The sequence below is a fragment of the Heptranchias perlo genome, chromosome X (assembly GCF_035084215.1).
Source record: "Heptranchias perlo isolate sHepPer1 chromosome X, sHepPer1.hap1, whole genome shotgun sequence".
NCBI lineage: Eukaryota > Metazoa > Chordata > Chondrichthyes > Hexanchiformes > Hexanchidae > Heptranchias > Heptranchias perlo.
In genome coordinates this window covers 15,473,024-15,496,484 of record NC_090370.1, presented here as the reverse complement: position 1 = coordinate 15,496,484, position 23,461 = coordinate 15,473,024, and the positions used below count along the sequence as shown (strand labels likewise).

The 23,461-nt window shown below is 45.2% G+C and overlaps 3 protein-coding genes across 5 annotated transcripts in view; 1 reads left to right on the top strand and 2 right to left on the bottom strand.

Annotated features, from left to right (window-relative positions):
* LOC137307306 (myosin light polypeptide 6-like) overlaps positions 1 to 23,461 on the bottom strand; it is a 448,832-nt gene that overhangs the window by 103,268 nt on the left and 322,103 nt on the right. The gene's annotated exons all lie outside the window — the stretch shown is intronic.
* On the top strand, positions 3,023 to 14,748 carry LOC137307303 (pyrin-like). 2 transcript variants are annotated; one of them, XR_010959102.1, is made up of 4 exons: positions 3,023 to 3,511; positions 4,903 to 4,995; positions 5,976 to 7,787; positions 9,903 to 14,748. XR_010959102.1 is itself a non-coding variant. In XM_067976764.1 (3 exons), the coding sequence occupies exons 1-3, from the start codon at positions 3,229 to 3,231 to the stop codon at positions 6,260 to 6,262; spliced, it is 663 nt and encodes a 220-aa protein (XP_067832865.1). In that variant the 5' UTR covers positions 3,023 to 3,228; the 3' UTR covers positions 6,263 to 14,748. The 2 variants fall into 2 exon arrangements, 1 of the variants encoding a protein (XP_067832865.1); XM_067976764.1 differs by having other exon boundaries at positions 5,976 to 14,748.
* The window catches only part of LOC137307302 (tumor necrosis factor receptor superfamily member 14-like), a 53,702-nt gene continuing 36,519 nt past the window's right edge, over positions 6,279 to 23,461 (bottom strand). The window contains exons 7-9 of one of the 2 annotated variants that reach the window (XM_067976763.1): positions 23,111 to 23,130; positions 15,313 to 15,493; positions 6,279 to 7,218 (exon numbers count right to left, since the gene is read on the bottom strand). In XM_067976763.1, the coding sequence (XP_067832864.1) occupies positions 7,148 to 7,218; positions 15,313 to 15,493; positions 23,111 to 23,130 (272 nt within the window). In that variant the 3' untranslated portion in view covers positions 6,279 to 7,147. Of the gene's footprint in view, positions 7,219 to 15,312; positions 15,497 to 23,110; positions 23,131 to 23,461 lie in introns of both variants that reach the window. The other variant, XM_067976762.1, reaches the window with a different exon arrangement.

Here is a 23,461-nt window from a genome sequence, read left to right as displayed (position 1 = left end):
GGGTGAGGATTAGGGTGAGGGTGAGGAGGGTGTGGATTAGGGTGAGGGTGAGGAGGGTGAGGATTAGGGTGAGGTGAGGAGGGGTGAGGATTAGGGTGAGGGTGAGGAGGGTGAGGGTGAGGATTAGGGTGAGGGTGAGGAGGGTGAGGGTGAGGATTAGGGTGAGGGTGAGGATTAGGGTGAGGGGTGAGGAGGGTGAGGATTAGGGTGAGGAGGGTGAGGGTGAGGATTAGGGTGAGGGTGAGGAGGGTGAGGGTGACGATTAGGGTGAGGGTGAGGATTAGGGTGAGGGTGAGGAGGGTGAGGATTAGGGTGAGGGTGAGGATTAGGGTGAGGGTGAGGATTAGGGTGAGGGTGAGGATTAGGGGTGAGGGTGAGGATTAGGGTGAGGGTGAGGAGGGTGAGGATTAGGGTGAGGGTGAGGAGGGTGAGGGTGAGGATTAGGGTGAGGGTGAGGATTAGGGTGAGGGTGAGGAGGGTGAGGATTAGGGTGAGGGTGAGGAGGGTGAGGATTAGGGTGAGGGTGAGGAGGGTGAGGGTGAGGATTAGGGTGAGGGTGAGGGATTAGGGTGAGGGTGAGGAGGGTGAGGATTAGGGTGAGGGTGAGGATTAGGGTGAGGGTGAGGATTAGGGTGAGGGTGAGGAGGGTGAGGATTAGGGTGAGGGTGAGGATTAGGGTGAGGGTGAGGATTAGGGTGAGGGTGAGGTGGGTGAGGATTAGGGTGAGGGTGAGGATTAGGGGTGAGGGTGAGGATTCAGGCTGAGGGTGAAGGATTAGGGTGAGGGGTGAGGATTAGGGTGAGGGTGATGAGGGTGAGGATATAGGGTGAGGGTGAGGATTAGGGTGAGTGGTGAGGATTAGGGTGAGGGTGAGGATTAGGGTGAGGGTGAGGAGGGTGAGGATTAGGGTGAGGGTGGAGGATTAGGGTGAGGGTGAGGATTAGGGTGAGGCTTAGGGTGAGGGTGAGGATTAGGGTGAGGGTGAGGGAGGGTGAGGATCCAGGGTGGAGGGTGAGGATTAGGGTGAGGGTGAGGATTAGGGTGAGGGTGAGGATTAGGGTGAGGTGTGAGGATTAGGGTGAAGGGTGAGGAGGGTTGAGGTTAGGGTGAGGGTGAGGATTAGGGTGAGGGTGAGGATTAGGGTGAGGGTGGAGGATTAGGGTGAGGGTGAGGATTAGGGTGAGGATTAGGGTGAGGGTGAGGATTAGGGTGAGGATTAGGGTGAGGATTAGGGTGAGGGTGAGGATTAGGGTGAGGGTGAGGATTAGGGTGAGGGTGAGGATTAGGGTGAGGGTGAGGAGGGTGAGGATTAGGGTGAGGGTGAGGATTAGGGTGAGGGTGAGGATTAGGGTGAGGGTGAGGATTAGGGTGAGGGGTGAGGAGGGTGAGGATTAGGGTGAGGGTGAGGATTAGGGTGGAGGTGAGGATTAGGGTGAGGGTGAGGATTAGGGTGAGGATTAGGGTGAGGGTGAGGATTTGGGTGAGGATTAGGGTGAGGGTGAGGATTAGGGTGAGGGTGAGGATTAGGGTGAGGATTAGGGTGAGGGTGAGGATAGGGTGAGGATTAGGGTGAGGGTGAGGATTAGGGTGAGGATTAGGGTGAGGGTGAGGATTAGGGTGAGGGTGAGGATTAGGGTGAGGATTAGGGTGAGGGTGAGGAGTTGGGTGAGGGTGAGGATTAGGTGGAGGATTAGGGTGAGGGTGAGGATTAGGGTGAGGGTGAGGATTAGGGTGAGGATTAGGGTGAGGATTAGGGTGAGGATTAGGGTGAGGGTGAGGATTAGGGTGAGGATTAGGGTGAGGTGAGGTGAGGATTAGGGTGAGGGTGAGGATTAGGGTGAGGATTAGGGTGAGGGTGAGGATTAGGGTGAGGATTAGGGTGAGGGTGAGGATTAGGGTGAGGGTGAGGATTAGGGTGAGGATTAGGGTGAGGTGAGGATTAGGGTGAGGATTAGGGTGAGGGTGAGGATTAGGGTGAGGATTAGGGTGAGGGTGAGGATTAGGGTGAGGATTAGGGTGAGGGTGAGGATTAGGGTGAGGATTAGAGTGAGGGTGAGATTAGGGTGAGGATTAGGGTGAGGGTGAGGATTAGGGTGAGGATTAGAGTGAGGGTGAGGATTAGGGTGAGGATTAGGGTGAGGGTGAGGATTAGGGTGAGGGTGAGGATTAGGGTGAGGATTAGGGTGAGGGTGAGGATTAGGGTGAGGATTAGGGTGAGGGTGAGGATTAGGGTGAGGATTAGAGTGAGGGTGAGGATTAGGGTGAGGATTAGGGTGAGGGTGAGGATTAGGGTGAGGATTAGAGTGAGGGTGAGGATTAGGGTGAGGATTAGGGTGAGGGTGAGGATTAGGGTGAGGGTGAGGATTAGGGTGAGGGTGAGGATTAGGGTGAGGGTGAGGATTAGGGTGAGGGTGAGGATTAGGGTGAGGGTGAGGATTAGGATTAGGGTGAGGGTGAGGATAGGGTGAGGGTGAGGATTAGGATTAGGGGTGAGGGTGAGGATTAGGGTGAGGGTGAGGATTAGGATTAGGGTGAGGATTAGGATTAGGGTGAGGATTAGGATTAGGGTGAGGATTAGGATTAGGGTGAGGGTGAGGATTAGGGTGAGGGTGAGGATTAGGATTAGGGTGAGGATTAGGATTAGGGTGAGGGTGAGGATTAGGGTGAGGGTGAGGATTAGGATTAGGGTGAGGATTAGGATTAGGGGTGAGGATTAGGATTAGGGTGAGGGTGAGGATCTAGGGTGAGGATTAGGATTAGGGTGAGGGTGAGGATTAGGGTGAGGGTGAGGATTAGGATTAGGGTGAGGATTAGGATTAGGGTGAGGATTAGGATTAGGGTGAGGGTGAGGATTAGGGTGAGGGTGAGGATTAGGATTAGGGTGAGGATTAGGATTAGGGTGAGGATTAGGATTAGGGTGAGGGTGAGGATTAGGGTGAGGGTGAGGATTAGGGTGAGGGTGAGGAGGGCGCATGCGCCGGGTTTTCGGCGCCATCATCTCGCTGTTGCGCATGCGCACCATCGAAAGCCTCAGCTCCCGGCCCTGTTCCCAGCGGATGTGTTGAGTTTAATGTGGATCCGCGGGGGGCCCGCTCGGTGTGATTGGGGCGCCGTGCGGACTCTCTCGTTTGGGGAGTGTGTCTGAATTGTCTTGACCTGCCCCTGAATCTCTGTGTCTTCCGGTGAAGAGAGGGTGGACTTTGGATTTTCATTGAATGACAAACCATCATGACAACAGCGCGGTTTTTACTCCAAGTCCTTGATGAACTGAGCGAAAAAGATGCTAAACGGTTCACTTTCTTTCTTAAGGACAGCACCGAGTGGAAACCGATACCGAATGGTCGACTGGAGAACAAATGTCCAGTGGAGATGGCATCACTACTCGTGGAACACTATGGCGAGCAGGCCGCAGTCATCACCAGAAAGATCCTCCTTGAACTCCCCAGGCACGACCTGGTGAAGAAGATGTTTGAAGATGCGGAGAGGAGCGAGACAGAAGAAAGGAAGCAGGGTAAGGACACAGTGAGTTACAAAGAGGGGCGACGGGTGTTTTTGTGACTGGAAGGCTGTTTCCAGTGGGGTTCTGCAGGGCTCAGTTCTCAGTCCCTTGCTTTTTGTGGTAAACATTAACAATTTGGACTTAAACTTAGGGGGCATGATTAAGAAATTTGCAGATGACACAAAGATTGGCCGTGTGATTGATAGTGAGGAGGAAAGCTGTAGACTGCAGGAAGATATCAATGGACTGGTCAGGTGGGCAGAAAAGTGGCAAATGGAGTTCAATCCGGAGAAGTGTGAGGTAATGTATTTGGGGAGGGCAAACAAGGCAAAGGTGTACACAATAAATGGGAGGATACTGAGAGGTGTAGAGGAAGTGAGGGACCTTGGAGTGCATGTCCACAGATCCCTGAAGGTAGCAGGACAGGTAGATAAGGTGGTTAAGGCAGCAAATGGAATACTTTCCTTTATTAGCCAAGGCATCGAATATAAGAGCAGGGAGGTTATGCTGGAACTGTATAAAACACTAGTTAGGCCACAGCTTGAGTACTGGGTACAGTTCTGGTCACCACATTACAGGAAGGATGTAATTGCACTAGAGAGGGTGCAGAGGAGATTTACGAGGATGTTGCCAGGACTGGAGAATTTTAGCTATGAGGAAAGATTGGATAGGCTGGGGTTGTTCTCTTTGGAACAGAGGAGACTGAGGAGAGATTTAATTGAGGTGTATAAAATTATGAGGGGCCTAGATAGAGTGGATAGGAAAGACCTATTTCCCTTAGCGGAGGGGTCAATAACCAGAAGAAAAGAAGTGGCAATTGATCCCAGATTGCTAGTACTATTTGGGCCAACAAGCGAGGGGTGAACAAACCCTACCATGGAAACCCCTGGTGTCTTCAGCCAGATTGACCTGTGTCGTCTTCCCCTGGAGTGGCAAGGTGCCACTCTGCCATTCCGGCCATTCTACCAGTACGGGCACCCACTCATAATATGGTAATAACCCCGTCCCCTGGTGGGGACAAGGCACCGGGTGGAAGTTTCACCCTGCACACTTCCGATGGCACAATGGTGCTCTCAGAATTTCTACCTGATTTATACTGGACATTTTGGCCCTCAGAGTTGTGTGTCGTTCAGCAGTTTCCTTGATACAATGATGTCGAGATTTCAAAGCAATGGAACGGATTTAAATATACTGGAAGGAGGTATGAACTGTCCCTGGTGAACCTGCTGAGGTTTTCAAAGGGCCGGTGTTCAGAGAATCAATTTGAGTTCCTGTCAGTACCTTGGTGTCAGGTTCAGGGGACTCCCAAGCTGGAGGCAGACATGAGTCACTGCTGGGTATTCACTATTACTGGCTTTGGACTTGACTAGGCCTGAGTTCTAATACCTTGTTCCTTTACTTAGCACAGAGAAAGAGGGAGAGACCCGAGGGCCGTGACTGTGCTGGAAGTGGGCCTGATCCTTCGGAGGGAGAGATGTCCAAAGCAAAGAAACACAGTGAGTAAAATCATACTGAAATATTCTTTTAAAATTAAAATCGTCATGGAATATTTCAAACAGGACATAGAAGTTACAGAGTCGCAATGGTCTTATTGTAATGATACACATAATCAAATAGTGCTCAACTATTGTCTCCATCTTAATATCTGGGGTTAATCACAATTCTCCCCCTCCCCCCCATTCCAGCAGAGAATCGACTGGCCGCCCCACTGCATGTCAGTGACAGTGGGCCTGGGAACCTATGCCATTTCCCTGCCTCCCACTGACCTCAGGAACCACCGGGTGAGGGGTGGTGGTCGATCCTGGTGCAAGGGTGGAATCCCGCTGAAGGTCCTTTTTGAAGGAAGGCGGCCTCGTAGTGGGTACCTCACCCCAGGACCCCGTCACCAACCTCCTTTCAAACATGGCTCCTCCCCTTCTGGCATTGCAGAGGATGATCCCGCCGCAGAACTGCCACATGTCCCTGTCTGGTAGTGGTGAGCTCCCTTAGTGTGGTGGGAATCCCACTGGGAGCCCACCCTGTATAACTATTGAAAATGGGTCAGGGTCGAGGCAGTGAATGGAAATCCCACCCTAGATTTTTCTCTTCCCCCCACCTCATTAGAAAATTCAGCCGTCAGCGGGATATTCAACTGTGGAGAGCATCACAGCTGAGCCCAATCCTACCCTCATCCCCGACATCCACATACATGGACTTTGCAGTAGGAATCACTGGATAATGATCAGGAGCAGGAACCGTGGTTGGCTTTTTGTTTCTCTCACTGTTTAGCTCAGTGACACTGAAGACCAATTGTCCCTCACTTATAGCTCCCCTGGTTCAGATCTCCCAACTCCCTTGAAGGCTATTGACCAAACCCAGGACCCTCCTGGTCTGTCCGGCTCACTGCCACATTAGGCAGTACGTTCACCCACTTAGTTTCTGGTTTCCCTGATGGCCTCTAACGTTTTATTTCAGTGTTGTATCTCATTGTTTACAGAAGCAGAGCCACTGACAGACCAAAAGCTGATGCAATTAGCCGGAAAGATGGGACATAATTGGAAGCGGATTGGGATCGAGTTCCTGGAGCTGAAAAATTATGTGATCGAGCAGTGTGAATCGCAGAACCAGCACCAAATCACCATGCAAATCTTTAAAATGCTGGTACACTGGAGGAACCGGGAAAAGGAGCAGGCAACTGCCCATCGGCTGCACTCCATTCTTGCTACAAAGGATTGCCCTATCAGTCCCGAACAATTTGATTGTCTTCGCGACGAAAATCATTGACCAAAGACAAAGGGGAGAATTTTATCTCTTTTATAAACATTTTTAAAAACCACTCAGGTGCAGGGTTTGTCCCCTTGCCACCCATAAATGGGCACCTGAATTTCTGGGCCAACATTTCTTTTTCCCAGACCTCTACAATTATATAAAAACCTAATATTTTATGTTTAATTTTTATACAGCTTATAATGACACATTATACATTGTACCATCTAAACCTCTGTTCTTATCAGATAACATACCTGACGTCCTGTGTGTACTAACAGATGGTGAGATATAGGTATGTAGAATAGAAAAAGAACATAGGAACAGGGAGTAGGCCATTCAGCCCCTCTTTCCTGCTCCGCCATTTGATAAGATCATGGCTGATCTGTGATCTAACTCCATATACCTGCCTTTGGCCCATATCCCTTAATACTTTTGGTTGCCAAAAAGCTATCTATCTCAGATTTAAATTTAGCAATTGAGCTAGTATCAATTGCTGTTTTCGGAAGAGAGTTCCAAACTTCTACCACCCTTTGTGTGTAGAAATGTTTTCTAATCTCACTCCTGAAATGTCTGGCTCTAATTTTTACACTGTGCCCCCTACTCCTAGAATCCCCAACCAGCGGAAATAGTTTCTCTCTATCCACCCTATCTGTTCCCCTTAATATCTTATAGATGTTTAGCTTCTCAAATAAACGTAATATTTTATGTATAAATATAACTGACAATCAACAAGAGGTGGCACAAATGTAGTTTTGAGGAATATCCGATAAGATAGGGACAGTTTGCATATGTTGAACACCTTAAAAATTAGTCCCTTTCCATCTGTGACTTAGTCACATTTATCATGGGTGAGGTGAAGGGTCTCCACTGCAGCAAAGCATCAGTTAGTACAGCATTATCTCAAATTGTTTTCACAGAGCTCATCGGGATGGTCTCTTCTGGATCCAGATGCTGCATAGTGCATAATTTCTCTGAAATACAAATGGTTCATTGTCAGAAACCCCTAGTCAAACTACATAACCCACCACTCGCAAAGAACTGAAAAGGCACCCCATATAAATTTAATGTGAGAATATCATTTTTAGATATGTGCTTGCTTTTTGCATCCCATACTGCACCTCGTGACATTTCCCACATCAGTTATCCTGTGGCGTCTCTAAGTAAGATTCTCATCACTAATACACTATTTTTGGCGGGGTAACAAGGCTGAGTTAGTGCTAGTTTTGTGTTGTGGGCTCAGGCCCACTAGGACTGGATTGAGACTGCCCAAACACATTCCACATGCCATCCTTACAGCTGGGAGACAGAAAAGATTTTCCACTGCCAAAAATACAATCTTTTAAATCTGTACTTCAGTTAGTATCAATTTTCTGCTGATTCCACACCCAATTTTGGGTGGCTATCGACTGCAGAGTGGGCGAGTTCAAAGTGGGTGGCAACGATTGGATGACGTGAGACGTTGGATTTCCCATCATTATATCCCATCCCACCACAAGAGGCAGGAACCCTGGCAACACTGGAGCATCTTGTGGCGTGCCTGGTTAGTTAGACTTTTTTCTCCACCCTTCAACTCAAATTTTTTTGCGCTATAACTTGCTGGAAGTGCGAGCTGATAACGACGAGGGCAACGGGGCATCGGGGATCTTAGTGAACGATGGGACCAACAGTCTATCTCCTTAAATCAATGAGATTGAAAGATTGAGAAATAAACAGAGGAAGGACTGAGAAGGAGGGTGAATCAGAGTCAAATCAGGTACAGAAAGAGAAATAAAGAGAGGGAAGAAAGATTGGATTAAGAGAGGGAAGAAAGATTGGATTAAGAGAGAGAAAGAGAAAAAAAAGACATAGGAATATGAGTAGGTCATTTAGCCCCTCAAGCCTGTTTCGCCATTCAATGAGATCATGGTTGATCTGTGACCTAACTCCAGATACCCGCCTTAGCCCCATATCCCTTAATACCTTTGGTTAACAAAAATCTATCAATCTCAGATTTAAAATTAATAATTGAGCTAGCATCAATTGCTGTTTGCGGAAGAACATTCCAAACTTCTCCCACCCTTTGCGTGTAGCAGAGTTTCCTAACTTCACTCCTGAAACTCCTGGCTCTAATTTTTAGGCTGTGTCCCCTAGTCCTAGACTCCCCAACCAGCGGAATTAGTCTCTCTCCATCTACTCTATCAGTTCCCCTTAATATCTTGAAAACTTCAATTAAATCACCCCATAATCTTCTAAATTCCAGGGAATACAGCCCTACTTTCTATAATCTCTCCCCTCAATTTAACCCTTCGAGTCCAGGTATCATTCTGGTAAATCTACGCTGCACTCCCTCCAAGGCCAATATATCCTTCCTAAGGTGCGGTGCCCAGAACTGAACACAGTACTCCAGGTGTGGTCTAACCAGGGCTTTGTATAGCTGTAACATAACTTCTAACCCCTTGTATTCTAGTCCTCCAGATATAAAGGCCAGCATTCCACTAGCCTTTTTGATTATTTTCTGTACCTGTACATTTTGATGATCTAAGTACATGGACCCCTAAGTCTCTCTGGACCTCCACTGTTTCGAGCTTTTCACCATTTAGAAAGTACTCTGATCTATCCTTTTTAGGTCCAAAGTGGATGACCTCACACTTGCTACAGTTTTGCCCATTCACTTAATATTAATATCTCGCTGTAATTTTATGCTTCCATCTACACTGCTTACAATGCTGCCTTTAATCTTTGTGTTATCAACAAACTTGGATATGCGGCTCTCTATCCCGTCATCTAAGTAATTAGTAAATACAGTGAATAGTTGAGGCCCGACACAGATCCCTGTGGGACACCACTCATCACATTCTGCCAATTTGAGAACCTGCCCATTATCCCCACTCTCTGTCTCCTGCCGCTCAGCCAATTTCCCAACCAGATCAATTATTTGCCCTCAATTCTATGAGCTTCAACTTTAGCTAACAGTCTCTTATGAGGGATTTTATTGAATGCCTTCTGGAAGTCCATATAAACAACATCCATAGACATTCCCCCGTCCACAACTTTAGTCACCTCTTCAAAAAATTCAATCAGGTTCGTCAGGCATGACCTGCCCTTTACAAATCCATGCTGGCTCTCTCTGATCAGCTGAAAATTCTCGAGGTGTTCAATCACTCTATCCTTAATTATAGACTCCAGTAATTTCCCGACAACAGATATTAGGCTAACTGGTCTATAATTCCTTTGTTTCCCTCTCTCACCTTAAATAGCGGAGTGACGTGCAATTTTCCAATCTAAAGGAACGGTTCCTGAATCGAGAGAACTTTGGAAGATTATAGTTAGGGCATCTGCAATGTTCTCACCTACTTCCTTCAAAACCCTGGAATGGAACCATCTGGTCCTGGGGATTTGTCACTCTTTAGTGCCATTATTTTCTTCATTACTGTTAATTTGCTAACGTTAATTATGGTGAGTTCCCGTCTCCAATTCAAAATTAGTTTCTTTGGGGCGTCCGGCATGCTATCTTCTACTGTAAATACCGATGCAAAGTATTTGTTTAACATGTCTGCCATTTCCTTATTTGCATTTACAATATCACCATTATCAGTTTTTAAGGGGCCCATATTACTCTTGACCACCCACTTTTTCCTAATATAATTGTAAACTTTTTTTGTGTTGATTGATGCAGGCGTCAGTATGATGGAAGGATTAAAGACAGCCAGATTGGTGATGAAAGCAGGTACAGCAAATCCAGTTATATCAACAGAAGACAAAATTGGGACATTAATAACGGGCGAATTAATTCTAGGAATGCCCAAAGGGAAAAAATCAGTAGATGCTTTAGATGTGACTCTAAGTATCATTATGAGGCGAATTTCCCAGAGCGAAGACGCAGGGTCATTGAAATGATGCATGAAGAAAGTAGTTCTGAGGAAAAGGATGAAGATCATGAACAGATTATACTGGTCAAAGGAAATTTAGTCCTGTGATGACTGTATTGGTCGTGGATTCCTTTAATTGTGCGGTGTTAGTGCATGTACTCCAACTATATGTGGGTAGATTGGTTAAAATATTATCTTCATTCACTAAGTAGTGAGGATCGACGCAAGGTTGAGGAATATAAACGTTCTACGTGTTTTAGGTTTGGAGATGACACCTTAAGGTCACTTGAGAGTGGTAATTCCATGTAAGATCGCTGGAGTAAGCCATTTTATAAGTACGGATGTAGTCTCTAGTGAGATACCGCTGCTTTTAGGTAAACCTTCCATGAAAAAGGCAAAAATGAAACTTGACATGGAACACGATGAGGCAATCATTTTTGAGAAATCGGTTGATCTGCAGTTTACCCAGTCAGGGCATTATTGTATCCCCTTAATAAAACCTGATGTTTCTCATCAGTGTGTTAGACAAGTATTAATGGTGATAAGGATAAGAGGAAAACAAATTGTCTTAAAGTTACATAGACAATTTACCCACCCTACTTGTCAACGTTTAAAGATCCTGCTAAAAGATGCAGATGTGGTTGATGAGGAATATACGAGGCTCATAAAGATTAGTGAGAACTGTGAAATCTGGAAGTAGTATAGACGGACGCCCCCCATGTCCTATTGTAGGTGTTCTATTAGGACGTGACTTTAACGAGGTAGTTGCCATGGATCTAAAGGTATGGGACAAAGACAGAAATATTTTCATCTTACATTTTATTGACCTGGCTATGAGATTTAGTATTTCTACACTAATATATAAAGGAGAAGGTGGTTATTCTAGATAAAATTATGGAAAAATGGAAAGGGACTGGACTTGGGACACCAGCAAAGTTTTTGACCGATAATGGAGGTGAATTCGCTAACACGGAGTTCAGAGATATATGTGAGAATATGAATATAATTGTCATGAATACAGTAGCTGAGAGCCCTTTCAGCAATGGTCTTTGTGAAAGGAATCATGCTGTGATCGATAACGTGGTGCATAAAATTTCTGCTGATCGACCAGAGTGTAAATTGTCAGCTGCCCTAGCATGGGCAGTTCATGCAAAGAATTCTCTTCAGATGGTTGGAGGATACAGTCCTTACCAACCAGTCTACGGGCGCAATCCCAAATTACCTTCTGTTCTTTGTGATAATCCTCCTGCTCTAGAAGGTACTACAATTAGTGCCATTTTTTCTGAGCGTTTAAATGCTATGCATGCAGGGAGACAGGCTTTTATCAAGGCTGAGGTATCAGGGAAAATTCGTAGAGCACTGAGGCATCGTATTAGACCATCTGAGACAGAGTTCAATTCAGGAGATTTGGTATACTATGAAAGGGAGGGTCATAGGGAATAGAAAGGCCCTGGTAAGGTAATAGGTCGTGATGGTAAGACATTAATTGTCCAACATGGCAATCAAACTGTTAGTGTTCATTCCTCACGATTAATTATAAAATCTCTGACTAGTTGATAGAAGTAAACGAGGCACCTTGTGTCTCAGATGTTCATGATTTTTTGCTGAGGTTCCTGAGGTACAGAGTGAGGTAGATAAAGGGCTGGACAGTGGTAATGTCAGTGATCAAGAAACACATGACAGAGCTATCACACCCACAGGACAATTACCCAAAGTGGGTACACGGGTGACATGTTCCAGAAGGGACGAATGAATGGAGGGATGCAACAATTTTGGGACGTGCAGGCAGAGCTATCGGTAGGTTTAAATTTTGGTTGAATGTTCAGGATGATGGCCATGAAACGAGGTCCATGGACTGGCAGAATGGGGTAAAAGAGTGGAGAGTACGAAAGCAGAGTACAAGCAGCGATAGGGAGTCCGGAAGTGAATCTCACGTCAGAAAACGATCACGGACTAGAGATGAAAGAGAGAGATCTCACAGTAGTAGTTCCTACAGACACAGAAGTGGAAGTAGGGGACGTAGCTTGACTAGGTCAGACAGACAATGAAACAAAGACCACAGAACAGTCATATAACAACTAGAAGCAGAAGTCCTCATGATCGTGACGTTTGGTGGCTGCCAATAAACTTGAGGATAAACAAGTAAGGGAGGCAAAAAAACGTTAGTTAGATGGTTGGAAAAAAATGTGGACTTTATTCTGAGGTAACAGCTGAGGTCAACCAGCTTTGTCACATAGATGGGTTTGTACTGAAGTCCTTGCAGATGGGACTTAGGGTTTTGACGAGAAACTGGGTGATACAGATGTTTGAGTGGATTCTCCCACTGCTGGAAGATAATCTTAAAAATCTTTTTGGCAACATTTTCATGGGAGTGTAGGTTAATTGACAAAAAAGCCACATTTCTGCAGGGCGATACTTTTCAGAGTGAAGTGTTTCTGAAACCGCCTAAAGAGGCAGCAGATGCGGAAGGAAAACTATCGAAACTAAACAAATGTGTCCATGGCCTGAATGATGCTTCCAGGGTATGGTATTTTTCGATGACATCTGTCTTGCTGAAAATAGGTTGTGTTCAACTAAAAGCAGATCCCGCAATGTTTTATTGGAACCGTAACAGAAAACTTTCAGGCATCTTTATGGTGACTTGGACTTGGGTGGACAGGGCACAATTTCAAAATTTGCAGATGACACAAAACTTGGAAGGGTAGCGAATAGCGAGGAGGATAGTAATAGACCTCAAGAGGATATAGACAGGCTGGTGGAATGTGTGGACATGTGGCAAATGAAAGATCTGGGGGTATATGTGCACAAATCGTAGAAGGTGGCAGGGCAGGTTGAGAAAGCATACGGGATCCTGGGCTTTATAAATAGAGGCATAGAGTACAAAAGCAAGGAGGTTATGATGAACCTTTATAAAACACTGGTTCGGCCACAACTGGAGCATCGTGTCCAGTTCTGGGCACCGCACTTCAGGAAGGATGTGAAGGCCTTAGGGAGGGTGCAGAAGAGATTTACTAGAATGGTTCCAGGGATGAGGGACTTCAGTTACATGGATAGACTGGAGAAGCTGGGGTTGTTCTCCTTGGAACAGAGAAGGTTGAGAGGAGATTTGATAGAGGTATTCAAAATCATGAAGGGTCTGGACAGAGTAGATAGAGAGAAACTGTTCCCATTGGCAGAGGGGTCAAACCAGACATAGATTTTAAGGTGATTCGCAAAAGAACCAAAGGCGACATGAGGAAACTTTTTTTTTAAAAAAACACAGCGAGTGGTTGTGATCTGGAATGCACTGCCTGAGGGGTTGGTGGAGGCAGATTCAATTGTGGCTTTCAAAAAGGAATTGGATAAGTACTTGAAAGGAAAAAATTTGCAGGGCTACGGGGATAGGACGGGGAGTGAGACTAGTTGGATTGCTCTTGCAGAGAGCCGGCACAGACTCGTCGGGCCGAATGGCCTCCTTCCATGCTGTAACTATACTATGTTGGTGATTTCTTATGGGGAGGTACTGCGGAATTTGAGAAATTCATCATTAATAAGATTAGGGTAGAATTTAAAATTGGGAGTCAGGCCTGTGGGGCTTTTAAATATATTGGTTTAGATATCAAGCAGAGTGGGTCTGTATAACTTCAAAATCAACAGTCCTATTTAGAGTGTTACTCCCATCCCCGTGAATCCTATTAGGTCATCACAGAAAGATGTTATATCTAAAGAAGAGACAGAGCAATTACGAAGCTTGATTGGTCAATTGAACTGATTGTGCACTCAGACTAGACCAGATGCTAGTTTTGATGTGTTGGAGTTAAGTACTTCAATGAAACACCCCATATTAGAGAATGTTTTAAGGCAAATAAAACATTACGAAAATTAAATATAAATGTGTACTTAAGTTCCCATCCTTAGGTGACCCAAAGAAAATGAAACTAGTTATCTTTAACAGTGCTTCACATGCTAATCTTCCTGATGGATATTCTAGTGCAGCTGGTTTCATAGTGTTTCTTATGGGTGAGAATGGGAAATGTTGTCCTTTTTAACTTGGGAAGCTAAGAAAATAATAAGGGTTGTTAAAAATACCCTGGTTGCTGAAACACTGGCTCTTGTTGACACAATGGATATGGGATTCTATTTGGCAAATATTGAGTGACATCCTGTACAATGGGAGTACTGAAGATAGTATACCCAGTGAACGTTATGTAGATAATCGTTCATTGTGGGATAATGTACACTCTACGAGAAATGTAAGTGAGAAAAGATTACGGATTGACCTTACTGGCTTGAAACAAATACTGGAGAGAAAGAAAATCTCTAAAATTAAATGGGTGGATTCAAGCCATCAACTGTCGGATTGTTTTACTAAAAGAAATACATGTACGAAGAAATTATTAGGGGTCCTGGAGAAGGGTTGCCTCACAATGTAATGCTGTAAATAGTATAGTTTGTAAAGAGTTTGGAAGGTTTTGGGTTTTTTTTGAAATTTTTGTTTGTATTATATATAAATTTTATTTTGAGAGAGAAGGGAATCTGTTAATTGTATGATTTATATCAATTAGTGTTAATTGTATTCAGGTGGCGTGTGTCAATTGAGGACTCTCTTGTATCCTTTTTGTAGGAGAGCTTAAGTAAGGGGAATCTCTGAATAAAGGCTTGGCAGCAACTGAAGACCAGGCTCTAGTATTCTATCCTTCACCACCTGGCTATCCAATTTTATAACTATTATGATCGCTATTAGATAAATGTTCACACACCATTAAGGCTGTTAACTAAATCTGATACGGCCTGCCCCCATGTTGGTTCTAGGACATATTGTTGCAGAAAGCTATCCTGAATACACTCAAGGATGAGTAAGAAAAAAAATTTAAAATTTGTTTAAATTGTTCCCTTTCTGGCCAAGAGAGGTTGATTGGTATTGCATTAACAATTATCACATCATTAATGTGTGAAGCAAACAGAGAAGTGCGGTAAATTGACCAGCAGGTTCTGGAGATTCACAACTCACGGTGTATCTCTTAATCTTGCTGGCCAATTTGCGCATTAATAACGGCCTGGGTTGTTAACACGCTGTTATTTTCCAGCAAGATATGGCCCAATATCATCGGAAGGCTGTTCCCGGGAAATTCACCAGTGTCAATTTCATGCAGACACAAGCGGTGACCAGAGAACTGAGCCTGGTTTGTTCTCACTCTGGGCCGGTGCGCGGCTGTACTGTAAGGGCCAAGTACTCACTGCTCGGCTCTTTCATTGCGGCTTTGAGGTCGAAGTTTGGCTCGGTGGAGGAGTTATCTGTAGACTCTTCCTGTACTGAAAAAGGCAGGGAGAGTCTCTGCTCGTCTCCCTCCTCCTGCACGGGTTTGTTGAAAGCCACCTGGTCACAGGCCCTTGGTAACAGGCTCCTGGTAACAGTCTCCTGCTGTGTGAGAACAGAGTGAGTTAGTGATACAGACAACTTCACACCAATGACCCTGTCGTTGAATCACTGAAATCACAAGATTATCCGTGGGGAATCCCAGCACGGAAATCACCATGCATGCACTTGTTTCCGCACATTAATATAAACAGTGTAATGTAAGTAGTGTAGGCCACCTCCACTCCTGAATTCCACGTGTGCTCCCACAAGGCAAAGCTCCGAGCCGGGAGCTTCAGGTTGTGAAATCTACTCCAATATCTTTTAAATAAACACAAGACATTCTGATATTCAGAATCAGTCTGTCCGAGACTTGAATGCCGCTCCTATATCTAAAGAGGCTCTTCTAGACCTCTCTCACAGACCTGAAAATGCTTATTATCTGACAGATGATCCCTCTCTCATCTCTGGCCTCCAACTTCCATTACAGCCAGCTCTCTCAATCAATCATAGAAAGGTTACAGCACGAAAGGAGGCCATACGGCCCATCGAGTCCACTCCAGATCTCTGCAAGAGCAATCCAGCTAGTCCCACTCCCCCGCCCTGTCCCCGTAGCCCTGCAAATGTTTTCCCTTCAACTACTTATCCAGTTCCCTTTTGAAGGCCATGATTGAATCTGCCTCCATCAGCACCCCCCCCCCACAATCAATGATAGTTTCCTTACACAGCATGTTGGTGAGGCAACTAGGTAAGGAGGGAGCACAGAGTAGCAGCTATCGACGGAGTCTGGTTTCGACAGAGTCTATAATTGGGAATTTGGTGAGTGAGGGGATTCGATGCAGTAAGGGGTGAGGTGCATTTGATTAGTCGGCGGAGGGCGGCGCGCCGAGGGTGGGTCACAGCAACAACAAAACAAAACTGCTGTGTGACTCACAGGTAAGGCAGGTAGGTGTTTGGTGGTGAGAATCTCTTCTGTTTTCTTCTTTCTTAGGACTGTGGGCTCAGTAACTTAAAAAAAAAATTAGTTTTATGCTATAAGAAAAAACTTAATTTCATGAATTAAACAAGGCCAGTATTTGGTCCAACCTAAAAATAATTTGATTGGCATTGTTGTAATCAATTAAATAAATAAAATAGTTATGACAGGGCAGGAGATGTGTTGCAGCTGCAATATGTGGGAGCTACTGGACACTTTTGTCCAGAGTGACTACATCTGCGGTAAGTGTCTGCAGCTCGAGGAACTTCGGCTCCGAGTTGAGGAGCTGGAGTCTGAGCTGCGGACATTGCGAGACATCAGGGAGGGAGAAAGCTACCTGGACACTTTGATCCAGGAGGCAGTCATGCCCCTTAGATTAAATACTGTAGAATTGGCATGTGGTCAGGGACAGGAGGGTGTGACTGCGAGTGAGGCAGGTACGGGGATCCAGGAGGTAGCATTGTAGGAGCCTCAGCCTCTGCACTTGTCCAATAGATCAGAGGTTCTTGTAGCCCTTGTGGACGAGTGCAGGGACTGCAGGCAGGATGAGCAAACTGGCCACAGCACCGTGGTTCAGGGGGCCATTCAAGTGGGGGGGCGGGGGGGGGGGAGTAGAAAGGAATGTGGTTGTAGTAGGCGACAGTATAATTAGAGGGATAGATACTGTTCTCTACAGCCAAGAGCGAGAGTCCCAAAGGCTGTGTTGCCTGCCCGGTGCCAGGGTTAAGGATATCTCCTCAGGGCTGGAGAGAAACTTGAAGTGGGAGGGGGAGGATCCAGTTGTCGTGGTCCACGTAGGTACCAACGACACAGGTAGAACTAAGAAAAAGGTTCTGCTGAGGGAGTTTGAGCAGCTAGGGACTAAATTAAAAAGCAGAACCACAAAGGTGATAATCTCCGGATTACTACCTGAGCCACGAGCAAATTGGCACAGGGTAAATCAGATCAAAGAGATGAATGTGTGGCTCAAAGATTGGTGTGGGAGAAGTGGGTTTCGATTCATGGGGCACTGGCATCATTACTGGAGGAAGAGGGAGCTGTTCCCTTGGGACGGGCTTCACCTGAACCATGCTGGGTTCTGACAAACTGAATAACCAGGGCGGTAGAGAAGGCTTTAAACTAAACAGAGGAGGGGGGGGCGGTGGGCTCAGGTAGGGCGAAGTTCAGATTGATAGAGAAAAGACAAGGAAGTAGTACAGGAAAGTGATGGGGGTAATGATAAACAGAGTGTGTCAGGAAGGGACAGAGCGTACAAACAAAAGAGTGCACTAGCAAATGGGGCCAGGGTAGGAAAGAATGGTAAAAAGACAAAATTTAAGGTTCTTTATCTGAATCAGATAGATGAATTGACAACATAAATAGAAACAAATGGGTATGATCTCGTGGCCATTACAGAGACGTGGTTGCAAGGTGACCAAGGTTGGGAGCTAAATATTCAGGGTTATTTAACATTTCGGAAGGATAGGAAAAAAGGTAAAGGTGGTGGGGTAGCTCTGTTAATAAAGGATGAAATTGGTATAATAGTGAGAAATGATCTTGGCTCAGAAGATCAAGATGTCGAATCAATTTGGGTGGAGGGAAAGAAATCACTGGTGGGAGTAGTTTTTTGGCCCTAACAGGGCAAAATATAAGTCAGGAAATAAGGGGGGCTTGTAAAAAAGGTAATGTAATAATCATGAGCGATTTTAACTTTCACATAGATTGGACAAATCAAATTGGCAAAAATAGCCCTGAGGAGGAGTTCATAAGAGTGTATTAGGGACTGTTTCTTAGACCAATACATCGGGGAACCAACCAGTTTATTAGGGCAGGGTGGATAAAGGGGAACCAATGGACGCAGTATATTTGGATTTCCAAAAGGCATTTGATAAGGTGCCACATAAAAGATTACTGCACAAGATAAGAGCTCATGGTGTTGGGGGTAATATACTGGCATGGATAGAGGATTGGCTAACTAACAGAAAATAAAGAGTCGGGATAAAAGGGTCATTTTCAAAATGGCAATCTGTAACTAGTGGGTGCTGCAGGGATCAGTGCTGGGGCCTCAACTATTTACAATATATATCAATGACTTGGATGAAGGAACAGAGTGTCTTGTGGCCAAATTTGCTGATGATACAAAGGTAGGTGGAAAAGCAAGTTGTGATGAGGACACAAAGTGTCTGCAAAGGGATATTGACAGGTTAAGCAAATGGGCAAAAATTTGGCAGATGGAATGTGGGAAAATGTGAAGTCATCCACTTTGGGAGGAAGAATTAAAAAAGCAAAATATTATTTGAATGGAGAAATACTACAAATGCTGCAGTACAAAGGGATCTGGGTGTCCTCGTACATGAAACACAAAAAGTCAACATACAGGTGCAGCAGGTAATCCGGAAGGCAAACGGAATATTGGCCTTTATTTCTAGGGGGATGGAGTATAAAAGCAGGGAAGTCATGCGACAACTGTACAGGGTGCTGGTGAGACCATACCTGGCGCACTGCGTACAGTTCTGGTGCCCTTATTTAAGGAAGGACATACTTGCATTGGAGGCAGTTCAGAGAAGGTTCACTAGGTTGATTCCGGGTATGGAAGGGTTGTCTTATGAGGAAAGATTGAACAGGTTGGGTCTATACTCATTGGAGTTTAGAAGAATGAAAGGAGAGCTTATTGAAACATACAAGATTCTGAGGGGACTCGATAGGGTAGATGCTGAGAGGATGTTACCCCTCATGGGGGAATCTAAAACTAGGGGGCATAGTCTCAGAATAAGGAGGAATTTCTTCTCCCAGAGGGTCATGAATCTTTGGAATTCTTTGCCCCAAAAAGCTGTGGAGGCTGAGTCATTGAATACATTCAAGGCTGAGTTAGACAAATTTTTGATCAGCAAGGGAGTCAAAGGATATGGGGAAAGGGCAGGAAAGTGGAGTTGAGGTAAAAATCAGATCAGCCATGATCTCATTGAATGGCGGAGCAGGCTCGAGGGGCCGAATGGCCTACTCCTGCTCCTATCTCTTAAGGTCTTAAATCCTCGATCTGGTTTTCAGCAGTGTCCCTAGTGCTGTTTCAAGCCTCCATGTGGGGGACACCTGGCCAGCTCTGATCATAATATTAGGTTTAATCTTATTGGCCAATCCAAGGCTGCAGCCAATCTAATGCTGGTCCCAGATTTTAAGATGGCTAACTTTACAAAAATGGCTGAAGATCTGACAACCCTACTTGATAGACAATCAAGTACAGAGGACAAATGGGTTCTATCTAAAACCATTTTCAAACCGAATGAAGCCATATATGTCTCAATGGTTAAAAGAAGGGCATATGGTAAAACAAAACTATCATGGTTGACGAGAAAGGTACAGAGGCAAATTCGAACCAAACAGAAGACATTCTACACACTTATGGCAATTAACTCGCAGCAGAACAGGGAAAAGTATCGCATGCTATTGAGGAAGACAAAAACAGCCATAAGATTAGCCAAGAGATCTCTGGATCAGAAGATGCTGCGTAATTGTGGCAGTAATAGCAAAAGCTTTTTTTAAGCTATGTCTGCAGTCAGAAGACCATAAAAAGACAGTTTAGGGCCACTAAAGGATACTGCAGGGTAGATTCAAACTGATTCTCAGGTTATGGCAGAGTTGCTAAATGACTATTTTTCATCAATCTACACTCCTGTAGACGATGCTTATGTTCCAGATGAGGGGTGCTTAGAATTGAATAACATTATTAATATTAAAATAGATTATAATGTCCTCTAGGATAGGTTAGGAAAGCTCAAAACTGATCGGGTCCAGGTCCAGATAATATCCATCCAAGGGTGATTAGAGAGATGGGACAGGTGCTCTGTGAGCCCCATTGTCCGTACCTCCAATAGTTCAATAGAGTCAGGGATAGATCCCGTAGACTGGAAGCTCGCTCATGGAGTTCCTATTTTCAAAAAAAAGGGACAAATCAGAGCCGGGAACTATCAGCCTGACATCAATTATTGGGAAGATGCTAGAAGGGATCATAAGAGATGCCCTTTATGATCACTGGGAAAGGGAAGGGGCCATTAGAAATACACAACACGGCTTCCGGAAAAATAGGTCGTGCCTAGCAAATTTGATAGAGTTTTTTGAGGCAGTCACTTGGGTGATCCAGTAGATATTGTCTACCTGGACTTTCAGAAAGCCTTTGCTAAGGTACCTCACACCAGGTTACTTCACAAGATAGAATCTCGTGGTATCAGTAGAAATTTGAAACGCTGGATTAGGAATCGGCTCCAACCCCGCAGCCAAAAAGTTGTAGTTCTCGGATATGGTTCAGCTTGGAGACATGTTATTAGTGGTGTCCCCCAGGGATTGGTCCTAGGCCCGCTACTCTTCACGGTCTTAATAATGACCTGGACAGTGGTGTTGGGAGCATGGTCAGTAAGTTTGCAGATGACGCCAAGATCTGTGCAAGGGTTAAGACAGTAGAGGAGTGCAATCAAATCCAAAAAGATTTAGATGTGCTAGAGGAGTGGGCCACACATTAGCAAATGGCGTTTAATTTAGATAAATGTAGTGTCATGCATGTTGGTAGGGCCAACACAGAATACATGTTCAATTTGCAGGGAATAATACTGAAAGAGGTTGAGTGATAAAAAGATCTTGGTGTTATTGTGCACAGATCACTAAAGGTTCATGACCAATACAGAGAAACTGTAGCTAAAGCTAACAAGGTATTGGGTTGTATTAATAGAACCAGTCAGTATAAATCAAAGGACACCATTTTGACACTATACACATCACTGGTCAGACCACATCTAGAGTACTGGGCCCAGTTTTGGTCCCCCCACATGGTGGGTGATATAGAGGCCTTGGTGGGTGATATAGTGACCCAAAAGGTCCAGAGGAGAGCTACATGAACGATTCCTGGCTTAAAGAACCTCAGCTACTCAGATAGGCTCAAGGACCTTGATCCATTTACTTCAGAGCAGCGTAGATTTAGAGATGACCTGATAGAGATCTATAAAATAATTAAAGGGCTGGATAGTGTCCCCATTGATAGATTGGGGAGGACCAGGGGACAAGAGTTAAAACTATGGAAGAGTAGGAATAGACTGGATGTTAGGCGGTTCTTCTTTTCCCAGAGAATTGTGAGCCTCTGGAATGTGTTGCTGGCTGGTGTGGTGGGTGCTGACCTTCTGCCCTCAAGAGGGAGCTGGACTGGTTCCTGACTGGGGCAGAGATCACATTGTATAGAAGGTAAATGTCTTTATAGATAACACTTGGTCCGTGTGATCTCCTGGAATGGTTTTGATTACCTGAGGGGGTCAGAGATTAATTTTACAGAGTATTTTTTCTCTTATTGATCCTATTTTTTTTGCCAGGGGTGGGGGGGGGGGGAAATGGTAGGAAGTGACTAGTCACACATCATTACTATTATAGTCAATGTCCTTTGAATTTTCCTCTCTTGTCCCTCCTAGGCTCCAAATCCCCCATCCTACACACCCTTCCTCCTCACTTGTGTTGAAATCAAGACTCATTGCACTGTCTCCTACTCTAACTCACTCTTTCCCAGGACTGTAAATTCTGGAGCTCCTCACCTCCCTCAGTCTTCCCTTCCTCCTGCAATCTACCGGCTCCTAAACCCAAGCTTGAGGTCAACTCATTGATTTTCACTTCTCTTCCCAACCTTGGTACTGTTCTGTCCCATGGATCTTGGCCCTTCACCTGGGTTTGTCAATTAAAATGTTTTTTTTTTAAAATTGACTTGAGGCAGGGAATGCTCCGATGGGTTGGAGCTCTCCTGCACTACACCCTGGGATGTAGATTGTGGCCTGCAATGTCCACATAAAGGGTAAGAATTTCTGTTTTGGAGCTGTTTACAACTTCACTATAAATATCAAATAGAGGGAATCTTCACAAACACACTTACAAAGTCACTACATGTAGCAACCAGAGCAATTCTTACCCCACTATCCATTGTTAATGGTTGGGGGGGGGGCGGGAATATCGAGTTGAGTCCATGTGCTTCCCCACAGGGAGGGAGGGTCAGCAGACTTTTCTCCACTCATTACCCCCATAGTTGCCGATGAATCCAGGTTTACAGCTCCCCCTGTACACTACTCTTGCGAGCCACACAGACCAGAACATGCCAGGTTCAATCCCTGGTCTGTGCTGAGCTCATGTCAGGTGGGACAGCAGTCGGGGAGCTACAGATGTTCTTGTCACCCCTGGGCTGAGGGATGAAGTGGGGGGTGAAACCAAGGTTCCTGCTCCTGATCGCTATCCAGGAGCTCCTGGTGGAAAGTGCTCATGTTAATGGAGGGCAGAATTGGATTCGATTCATGAATCAAGAGCCTGCCGACACTTGCGGTCTAGGCTCGCAATCAAGAGTGGACCTGGAGGAAGACCTGCCACGAGGCTCCCTCCAAGAGACAGTGCTTTATGAGAGGGGATGGGGAACTGGAGAACTCAAAAGGAACTTCCCCTAAATAATATGTCAAACATTGGTTGGCTAACCAAAATGAGTCTTTGTCGTTCCATTTCCAGAATATCCCATCTCCATGGAAACACCAAGCGATATCTCAATGTTATTGTAGGAGATGGTTTCACAAGGAAACGAAGACACCTCAGGGGTGAAATTTCTCTTGGGCGAATCGGCCGCCCGTTTAATATTGCCTGTTGACTTCAATGGAAAAGAAAATCGAACAGGGTGTATAAACATTGAGCTTCATACAGAAAACAAAAATGGATTTTACCTTTGAACAGACTCCATCACCTGAAAGACACAAAAAAATCAAATATTAATAATTTTACTCATAGTTTTCGATAACATTCACACATAACAAATGATTGATAATCAAGAACCAGGTATCAATCCTTTCAATTTTGTAGATGAACTTCCTCTAGTCACAAAACATCACAATTGCCCCGATTGGTCAGTCGAGCTGATCTAACAGATTTGTGTTGTCAGTAGGTAAGGCCCCTGCTAGTAGTGCCCATCCATACAAGGTGAGTGGTCACGCACACTGGCATAGTCCAGGACTACCCACCACAGTACCCAGGTCCCAGCTTCAATTCCCCAATCTGTGCTGAGTGAGCTGATCTCA

Excerpts from the sequence above, each read along its gene's own strand:
- LOC137307303 (XM_067976764.1), top strand. The coding sequence starts at position 3,229 with ATGACAACAGCGCGGTTTTTACTCCAAGTCCTTGATGAACTGAGCGAA. Across the intron at positions 3,512-4,902 it reads GACAGAAGAAAGGAAGCAGG|CACAGAGAAAGAGGGAGAGA; the intron begins GTAAGGACACAG and ends TCCTTTACTTAG. Across the intron at positions 4,996-5,975 it reads GTCCAAAGCAAAGAAACACA|AAGCAGAGCCACTGACAGAC; the intron begins GTGAGTAAAATC and ends CATTGTTTACAG.